General features: G+C 33.7%; 1 protein-coding gene across 1 annotated transcript in view; it reads left to right on the forward strand.

The window, feature by feature from the left end:
* The window catches only part of LOC149794833 (putative phosphoglycerate mutase), a 30,088-nt gene extending 20,523 nt beyond the window's left edge, over positions 1-9,565 (forward strand). The window contains exon 6 of the mRNA XM_089964492.1: positions 8,740-9,565. Coding sequence (XP_089820618.1) covers positions 8,740-8,861 — 122 coding nt within the window. The 3' untranslated portion in view covers positions 8,862-9,565. The remainder of the gene's footprint in view (positions 1-8,739) is intronic.
* Positions 9,566-10,752: the final 1,187 nt, after the last annotated feature.

Raw genomic sequence — 10,752 nt, forward strand, 5'->3', positions numbered from 1 at the left:
GCAAAGCACAAAGGTTAGTAAAACTCCCAGCCACTAAAGTTGACCTGAAATTTATTAATTCCCTTCACAACTACAAATATAAAACCATATTATATTTCATAGGTGCAAAATTTCATAATTAGAAACATATAGCCATTATTACATGATCAAGTTGTTAAATAGTTGAGTTAATAAATTTTGATGATTTGTTTCAGTTTTAAATGCAACATTATTTGTAGTATTTGTAAACAATGACAAACAAGAAAACCATGTCCTTCTACACTTAAAATTATAGACACATCACATATGAATGAAAGGATTTTGGGGGATTTTAGCAGTATTTACGTTGCATATGACTTATCAGCCTTAAAAAGTTGCGTTCATTTAACAAAGATGTAGAACAAAAATAACACAACACAATAGACAAAAATGTAATATTATTATCAGGTTAAAGTATACATGTCATTAAAAGAGATTACTCCTGTACATTTACTAATATCTTGAACTATTGATCAAAGATATAACTGAATAACAAACAAAAATTAAAATTTGCTCTTAGTAACCGATTATAATCGATTATCAGTTGGTTAAGTGGAACCAGTTATCGATTATGAATTTCTGACCGATTCCCATCACTACTAATGCCCATATGGTACAAAGAGTTCATAGAATTTAGTCCTAATGCCCATATAGTACATAGAGTTCACGGAATTGAATCCTTATGTCCAGATAGTATAGTGAGTTCTTAAAATGTAGTCAGCATACCCATCTGGTATATTGAATTCATAGAATTTAGTCCTAATGCCCATATGCTATATTGAGTTCATAGAATTTAGTCCTTGTGCCCATATGTTACATTGAGTTCATAGAAATTAGTCTTTATGCTCACATATTATATTGAGTTCATAAAATTTAGTCCTCATGCCCATATGGTATATTGAGTTCATGGAAATTAGTCCTTATGCTCACATAGTATATAGAGTTCATAGAATTTAGTCCTCATGCCCGTATCATATATTGAGTTCATAGAATTTAGTTCTGATGTCCATATTGTATATTGAGTTAAAAGAATTTAGTCCTCATGCCCATATGGTATATAGAGTTCACAGAATTTAGTCCTCATGCCCGTATGGTATATTGAGTTCATAGAATTTAGTTCTGATGTCCAAATTGTATACTGAGTTAATAGAATTTAGTCCTCATGCCCATATGGTATATTGAATTCATAGAATTTAGTTCTAATGCCCATATTGTATATTGAGTTCATATAATTTAGTCCACACGCCCGTATGTTACATTGAGTTCACAGAAATTAGTCCTTATGCTCACATAGTATATAGAGTTCATAGAATTTAGTCCTCATGTTCGTATCATATATTGAGTTCATAGAATTTAGTTCTGATGTCCATATTGTATATTGAGTTAAAAGAATTTAGTCCTCATGTCCATATGGTATATAGAGTTCATAGAATTTAGTCCTCATGCCCGTATGGTATATTGAGTTCATAGAATTTAGTTCTGATGTCCAAATTGTATACTGAGTTAATAGAATTTAGTCCTCATGCCCATATGGTATATTGAATTCATAGAATTTAGTTCTAATGCCCTTATTGTATATTGAGTTCATATAATTTAGTCCACACGCCCATATGTTACATTGAGTTCACAGAAATTAGTCCTTATGCCCACATAGTATATTGAGTTAATAGAATTTAGTCCTCATGTCTGTATGGTATATTGGGTTCATAAAATTTAGTCCTGTTGCCCATGTTAGACTTAGTTCATATAATTTAGTCCTAATGCCCATGTCGTAGATTGAGTTCATAGAATTTAGTCCTCATGCCCATATGGTATATTGGGTTCATAGAATTTAGTCCTCGTGCCCATATGTTAGACTGAGTTCATAGAATTTAGTCCTAATGCCCATGTGGTATATTGAATTCATAGAAATTAGTCCTCATGCCTGTATGGTATATTGATTTCATAGAATTTAGTCCTAATGACCATATTATACATTGAGTTCATAGAATTTATTCCTAATGCCCATATGGCATATTAAGTTAATAGAATTTATTCCTAATGCTTGTACATTGTTATATTGAGTTAATAGAATTTATTCCTAATGCTTGTACATTGTTATATTGAGTTAATAGAATTTATTCCTAATGCTTGTACATTGAGTTCATTGTTTAGTCCTAATGCTCGTGTGGTACATGGTACATTGAGTTCATAGAATTTAGTCTAATGCCCATCTGTTACATTAAGTTCATGATAGTGCTATGTATATTTAATTTGCATTATTTGTTAGCTTTGTTTTGAAAATTCAATATTTGCCATGGATAATTTTATTTTGGACTTGACCTTTTCAGACATCAAATTCACGATGTTTTTGACTAGAGACACCTGAAGTTGTTTTTATTTTGTAAACAAATAATACATAGCTAATATTTTTAAAGGAGATTAAGTTTAATATAAAGATCATTATCAATAGAAGTAAACATATTTATTAAGGTCTGGATCTTGGTTATTGGAATTCCCCAATAAAAATACATAGTCTGCCTGATGTTTACCACATTCTGTAATATCATTTTAGTAGCAGATTGTTCATAATTGGAAGTTTCCATTATGTAATAGTTTTAAAAAAGTCAAGTAGAGGGCTTTATAAACTTGTTTATCTAGAAATTACCCATTCTTGCTTTAATATCTTCAGGCAGAATCAGTCTTATTGTTGTGTTCAGTATTTGGATTTGGGCTAAACTTAATTAATCACATTATTCTCTAGAATTACAAGTGCTCAATAAAGTTCTTGGGAAAAGACACTGTTATAAATTTAAACAAAGATATTTTGGATTATATTATTGTGATTCATCAAAAGACTTGTCACATCATTACACTTCAAACCATTAGTACATCACTACATTTGAGACTACACCTTCAGCATTGGATCTTTTTTGGAATACCACTGGAATTTAATTAAAACTTTAGGACTGGTGATAAATATTTTGGACTATTTGGCATTTAGTTCTTTTTACTGTAAGTTCTTTTTAAATTTTCACTTTGTATGCTAGGGAAATAAATTATTGGTTGAATTTTACAAAACTTGGTTTTCTTTCGTTTTTATTACTTAGTTGAAGACAATAGAGTTGTAAATAATAGACCAGATCCAAAGTTGCACGAATTTAAAAAAAAAAAAATCAGTTATATTAATGGTTATTAGTGTTTCTGTTAAATTTTGTATAGTAACTTGAATTTTTTTACATTTAGAGATGATAACATGGATATGGAAATTATTCCCATGGTCTTGGAAAATCTAAGAAATAAAATTATTGTCAGGGAAGATGTCCAAAAATTGAAAATCTCACATTACATGCTTCTTAGTACGTAGTGTTAAAGTGGGTGGATTGGATAGCTGTATGGGCAGAAGGTCATTTTGACAAAAAGATAATTACCTTTCCCATCCTTTTGTCAGTATTATCATTATTTCCAATGTACAGATCCAACTTTCCTGTCTTTTCATGATAAACAGTAAAAAATTTAATCAGGGAAAATGATAAAGTTGTGTTGGAGAAGTCTTGGAAAAGTCATTGGGAAAAAAAATTTGTACTTGAACCCTGTGTGGAAATTTCTCAACGTAAAATTTTATTATATGACATGTATTTTTCAACAAATTTGAGCTCAACTGGCCGTAGTTCAGGAGAACATATGAAATGGTCTATTGTCCATTTATCCATCTGCTAGCACAAGTTTGTTATTACTAAACCTCCTAAGCTGCTTGAAAGATTACCATAAAACTTGAACCATGCATTCATCCCTTGGTCAGGGTGGTCCTAAATTAAAATGGTGCCACTTGAATATCCAATATGGCCACAGATGTCTTGAAAACCTTGTTATTGCTTCTTGTGAATGGATGGTCATATCAACATGTTTTTTACACAAATTTTTCTCAATATTGCCCTAGTGGTCCAAATTGAAAATGGTGCTGAACTGACATTTAATATGACTGCCAAAACAGACAAGATGAAAATCATTTTGCTGCTTCTCCTGACTGGAAAGTTGTATTGGCGTGTAGTTTTCAGCAGAAGACCTCTTATGATGTCTGCTTGGTCTAAAATGAAAATGGTTCTGATATACCATCTAATATGGTTGCCACAATGGCTATCTTGCAAATCTTGTTATCACTACTCCTCCTGAATTGATGGTTCGGTCAACATAGAATTTTTACTGAGAGACTTATTAAGATGTCTAGTTGTGCTAAACTCAGAAATCCAATATGGCCACCACACTGGTCATCTTGAAAATCTTATCACTATTTCTCCTGAAAGGATGGTCATACCTGCATGTGGTTTTCACTGAATGTAAAGTGAATATGTGCCAATTTGACCACCGGTATGGCAACCACAATTGCCATTTTGAAAATCTTCTTGCTGCTTGTCCTAGAAAGCTGGTGATATCAACATTGTGCTTTGACCAAAAGATGTCTTGTAAAATGGTGCCAATGTAATGTCCTATATGGCCACCATGATGGCCATCTTGAACATATTATTTTTACTCCTCCAATAAGGAAGGTCCTGTCCTAAATTAAATGGTAACAATCTGATGTCCAATATGGACGCCATGGTGGCCATCTAGAAGATGTTGTGGCGTCCTCATAAATGAAAAGTCTTTTTGTTATGTTTTCATCTGAAGAGTTGTTATGGTGTGTAGCTGACTGTAAATGAAATAATGCAAACGGACACTCAGTATGGCCATCATATTGGACAAGTGGTCTATAGCGCCGGTCTTTACTAATCACTGCTATTGCTATCTTGCCTCTGTATATATTTGAGTCTTGAACTTTACTCAGCCATTGTGGGTATGTGAGACAAAATTTCAGTCACTTTTAGCAGGTCAGTGGCTCTTAAATATTTTCCCCAGATTCTTTCTCCACCAGTTATACTGGCTGCCAAATATAGCCTGTCTTGTGCTAAGAAATGGCATTAACCCCAAAACAGCAACTGAAAATTGTGCTTCTCTGACATCTACTATGGCCACCACAAAGGCCATCATGAAAATCATGTTATTGCTCCTCCTTGTTGATCAATGGTCATATCAACATTGGTTTTCACTCAAGACTTATGATGCCTAGTTGGTCCTAAGTAGAAATGCTGCTGATCTGATGTCTAATATGACTGCCATGGCAGCCAGCGTGAACATTTTTTTGCAACTCCTCTTGAATAGATGACTTGTGAACATTGGGTTTTCACAGGAGGACTTCTTGTGATGTCTGATTGATTGGTTCTCAAACTGTGTTATGCAGACCGCTGGTGGTCCACAAGCTCCAGATGATCTATAGAAAGGTTGAAACAGTTGGCTAACGGTACAATGAACATTATGAAAGGTCATTAAGTGGTTTCCTGAGACCCTTAGCAATCATTAAGTCATCAGCCAAGATCCTCAGCTATGTTTAAGTGGTCCATGAAGAAAATGTTTGAGAACCACTGATCTAAATGCTCCCAAATGAAAATGGTATTAATCTGATGTACAGCATGACTGTCACAATGGCCATCTGGCAAATCTTGTTGTCACTACTCCTCTTGAATAGATGGTCATGTCAGCATGGGGTTTTCACTAAAAGATTTCTTATGGTGTCTGTTTGGTCAAAAATGGAAATGCTCTGATCCAATATACCATATGACTGACATTCTCTTCCAGAATATATAGTCATATCAAGGTGGAATTTTTACTAAAAGACTTACTATGATGTCTTGTTGGTCCTTAGTGAAGAAGGTGCTGATATGACTTAGAAGATAGACACCATGACATCCATCATGAAAATGTTGTTACTGCTACTTCCAAATGGATGGTCATATCAACATGGGGTTTTCATTGAAAAACTTCTTAATATGTTGTTTAGTAGATCCTAAGTACAATTGGTGGTGATCAGAACAGAAAGTCATATTTATGTTGGTTTTTCACTGTGACTTCTTATGATTTACAGTTGGTCTTAAATGAAAATGGTGCTGAACTAACTTCCAATATAGCTGTAAGAGCATCTGTCTTGAAAATCATGTCATTTGCTAATCTTCATAAATGGAAATTCTACCTTCAAAATATTGTTATTTTTACTTTTCTCCAAATGGATAGTTAAATCAAAAGTTTTTCACCATAAGACTTCTTATTTTACCTACTTGGTCCGGAACGAAGATGGTTTAAATATTCTTGTTGCTACTCTTCCTGAACAGCTAGCTGATCATTATGACATTGGATTTCACCAAAACACATGATGTGTACTGACTGTGTTGTCAAGCAGACATCTAGTCTGTGTTCCACAGCATCTGATTGAAGATGCTGTTATTGCTGAAGTATATTAAAGATGGTTTCAGCGTCCAGTTTAAAGGAAGAAATGGGCTTATCTTGAATTTCTGGAAATTATTTTCACAATTCATTATCAGTGGGACTCCTGTTTTAAAAATATTGTTGCCTCAGTTTTGCCCTGATGGATGATGGCTATATCAGCATAGTGTTTCACAAGAAGACATCTTATGTATGCTAGTTGGTTCTAAATGAAAATGGTGCCAGTTGCATATCCTATACCACTGCCACATGTATACAGCTTCCCCTGAATGGAGTGTAAAAAGCCATCTAATGATGTCTACTTGGTCCTGAATGAAAATGGTGCCTGTCTGACATAATTTGGCAGCTGATTTGGAAATCTTGTTATCACTGAAGAATATCAGATTCTTTCAATGCATGGCAGTTAAAAGAAAGAAATGTTATTATCTTTATTTCGTGGATATTCTTTTTAGCTGGTAGAGCATCTGCCCATCAAACAGTTCATGTTTGAGATAAAACAATGTGTGTGTGTGTTTCACATAAAAGTTATGAACTTTTGCCATTTACAGATTTGATGATCCATAGTACTTTGGATGTTTAGATGAAATAAATAATTTTGTCATGATCAAAGCAAGGCTTTTCCTTGTAGGAGTGTATTGGGTGCCAAAGCGAGGTTTTTCTTTTTATCATTGTATCAGAACTTTACATTAAAAAAACTATTGGTGCATTTGTATAGTGAGGACAAAGTGGCCATGGTACATGAAGCATCAGAATTATTTATATTCTCAGAGTTGGTGAAATGTTCAAATTTGACTTAAGTAGGAAAATAGTATTTTTCAGAAGAATAAAGCATGCAGGTAAGTTGTTGTGATCTTTAATGACTGGTTTGTATTTGCTACAGACAACAGTATTTTACATTAGGATAAAGAAAGATATTCAATAATATAAAAGTAACCCACAGTTCTTGGAAGATTAAGAAGTAAATTTGGAGCTTGGTTGTCATTGTGTAATTACATTGCTGTCCAATCTGGTCAAACTGAATTTGATCCTCAGTTGAAAGGCTTAATGATAGGCATATCTTGTTCTCATAATCCAGAGAATTTGTATCTCACTATATTCTGCCCTGATGGTATCAATCATTCGAAATTATATGAGCAGCATTTTAGAACAACGCACTTAAAAGTTATACTTTCCCTGCTATATCACCTTTTAATTGAAAGAAACTCAGGTTTAAATGAATTTTCATGAAGTCTTGTCTAGACTTTTGTAATTGACCTTTCTGACATTTCAGTCCAATATTACTGACATTTCCTTATATTGCTTGCCTAATGCTGGAGGGTTCTATGCTACAGCTAAGTGTGAGTTACAAATGTTAAATAATACATTGGTCATTTTATGGGAACTAATCTCACAAACATGACTCAAATACAGGAAATGTGTGCGTGTTATAGCTGGGCTCAGATGTAAATCAGAAATATAATAACCATGCATTCTCTTTATAGTTGGAAAGTAGAAAAATCGTACAAAAGTTAAATGCAATTTATTTTCCAGGCTTGGAACTAGATGTCGATGAAACAATGATGCTGAAATTAGTTCTTCAACATATCTTTTCATTCTGTGAAATTAAAGTGATAGGTCTATGAAATGTAATAGCTTTTAAAACATTGGATCAGGTTTTCCAAATGTGGAGAATCATTTGAGCCAATGTTAGAAAGATTTTAATGAAATGAGAAAGATGCAGCATTTGATCAAATGTAGGACATATATCAATACATTAAGGCACACAAATGATTATGACAATGCTTAAGAAGTCCAATCCTGCTTGGTAAGTGGCCTTACTGATCTTGACCACTATAATCCTTGCCCTTCTTGTCTACATACACCTTAGATTGATACCCAGATCTGCCCTTCAGGGTGGTTCAGAACATCAACACACTGCCATCACCTACAGAGTTTTGTTAGTCCCTAACTACCATCTATAAAGGAATGGAGAAAGCAGAACTGTAAATGCTAAGCCACTTGCTGCAAAAAGCATAGCTGTAAATGCTAAACCAGTTGCAGCAAAATGCAAAACTGTAATTGCAAATCCACTTGCAGCATAAAGCATAGCTGTAAATGCTAAACCAATTGCAGCAAAATGCAAAACTGTAATTGCACATCCACTTGCAGCAAAAAGCATAGCTGTAAATGCTAAACCAATTGCAGCAAAAAAGCATGACTGTAAATGCTAAGCCCCTTGAAGCAAAATGCATGACTCTAAATGCTAAGCCCCTTGCAGCAAAGTTAGGCATTTACTTTATAAGACCCTAACCTTATTTTCTAAATGATGGCTATTATGTGTATCAAGAGTTAAAGGTAGGAACACAAAAAGGGGTGGGGTGAGTGGGGGTGCATTTCTTGTAAGTTTATGATAGATTTATAAATTTAAATAGATGCTTTGTTTTCCAGGCATTCCTCTTGTGTATGAATTGGATGAGAATCTCAAACCAGTCAAGCATTACTATCTAGCTGATGAAGAACAGGTGAAAGCTGCCATAGAAAGAGTGGCCAATCAGGGCAAAGCCAAATGAAGTGTTATTCCCAACCCAGGCTAGACATTATTATAACAGTATAGTTTGTATTAAAAAAACTAAACAAAAAAGCAAACAAATCTTTCCCAAATTTGTTTCTGTTGTAATTGGGCTTTGAGACTGTGACTCATTGCAAAAAAGTAGTGGAAATCTCATTGTTACTGAGTTCCTTTGCATTCTAAAGTTTTTTGTGCAATTGTATGACATTACCTAATGGTTACATTAGTTGTAGGATTATCAATCACATGTTCGGATATATTAGTCTAATTATTGTAAGAGGGGTCATTTTGAGTAAAAGTTGCAATTCTTGAACCTTTTTTTAATAACTTATGCTACAGTTGAATTGTTTTCTTAAAACATTTTGTTTGAATTTTCAGATTTTGTACTGTTGTTATGATTGTGATGTACTGGAAATAAATTCATAAAGCAGGGTACAAGATAGCATTAGGTTTCAGACCTATTTCTTCATGACTGAGGAAGAGAAAAAGCTGTCCAGATTAGGCTTGAATAGTGTGTGAAGTTTTCTTGTTTCTGACTTGATTAATTATATGTCCTGTATTTTCATTTTATATGAAGAAATGATTAAGTGTCAACAGCTTACAAAAGAGTTTTTGTCATGTTAGAGAATTTTCTTTGGTAGTTGAAATTGGATTCGTCATTTTAGGAAAAATTGTTTTATTTTGAAATAAAATTTTCAAGATCAATTGCTACAGTGTGAATGTTAAATGATTTTGAATTTTTTTTCAGACAAGTGCTCATGTTCATTGAATTTTAGGCCTATTTTACTGTTTGGCCTCAATACAATCCATGCATTTTCGTAATAGCCATAACTTTAATCCATTATTTGCTTTAAAACGTTTGATTTATAAAAAGTGCTATCCATAAGGTAATAAATACAATACAACCTTCCATAAGGAGTAACGGTTACACTGGTGTTGGTTCAGATCCTACCATTGGTACTAGACTGTTTTGGCTGCAGGGGTGTGTTCATGGGAAAGGCACTTGACTAAAGTCGCCCAGGTAATAAATAACTTGTGTTGAAAAACACATTACAACAACCAACAACCTTCCATTGTGGTGACATTGTCCAACAATTCTAACAAGTCATGGTAAAATTTACCCAACTCTTCATTTCATATTGGCATCCTTCATATAGAACAAATCTCAGATATGTGACAATCATGTATTAGACATGTGCACAAGTTTCTTGTATACCTCCTAAATATTGAACCTTGACTAGATTACATACCTTGTCAGTGTCCACAGATAGATTACATACCTTGTCAGTGTCCACAGATAGATTACATACCTTGTCAGTGTCCACAGATAGATTACATACCTTGACAGTGTCCACAGATAGATTACATACCTTGTCAGTGTCCACAGATAGATTACATACCTTGTCAGTGTCCACAGATAGATTACATACCCTGTCAGTGTCCACAGATAGCGTATAACACATTCTTGTTGAGTGTGTCAACTTCCGCCCTGTGAGACAGAAGTATTTTGTTGTAAACTCTGTGAAGAAACTGCTTGAAGAAAAAATCTTGGATTTTTTGAGGGAATTTGGTTTATATATTAAAAAATTTGACCATGTGTTGTAAGGATTTTATTATTTTGTTGAACTTTATGTTTATATTTATTTGGAAGGTTTTGTCTTTCTAATGTTTTTGTGCAATATTTCATCCTTAATTTTTTAGAACGTTAGTTATAATTGGCATCATAGTCATTATTGTGCAGTTAAATTCCAATACATAACACATATGCATGCATACATTCTTCTCTTCACTTCATTTATATATTTTAACCTTGCCTTAATGGTGAGCTTGTTCATCCCGACTTATCCATGCCGCTGTGGAGAAAGAAAACAGAGCTATTTGGGCTGAGCAGA

Source organism: Sinohyriopsis cumingii, chromosome 7 (genome assembly GCF_028554795.1).
Source record: "Sinohyriopsis cumingii isolate HCF-2022 chromosome 7, ASM2855479v2, whole genome shotgun sequence".
In the NCBI taxonomy this organism is placed as follows: Eukaryota; Metazoa; Mollusca; class Bivalvia; order Unionida; family Unionidae; genus Sinohyriopsis; species Sinohyriopsis cumingii.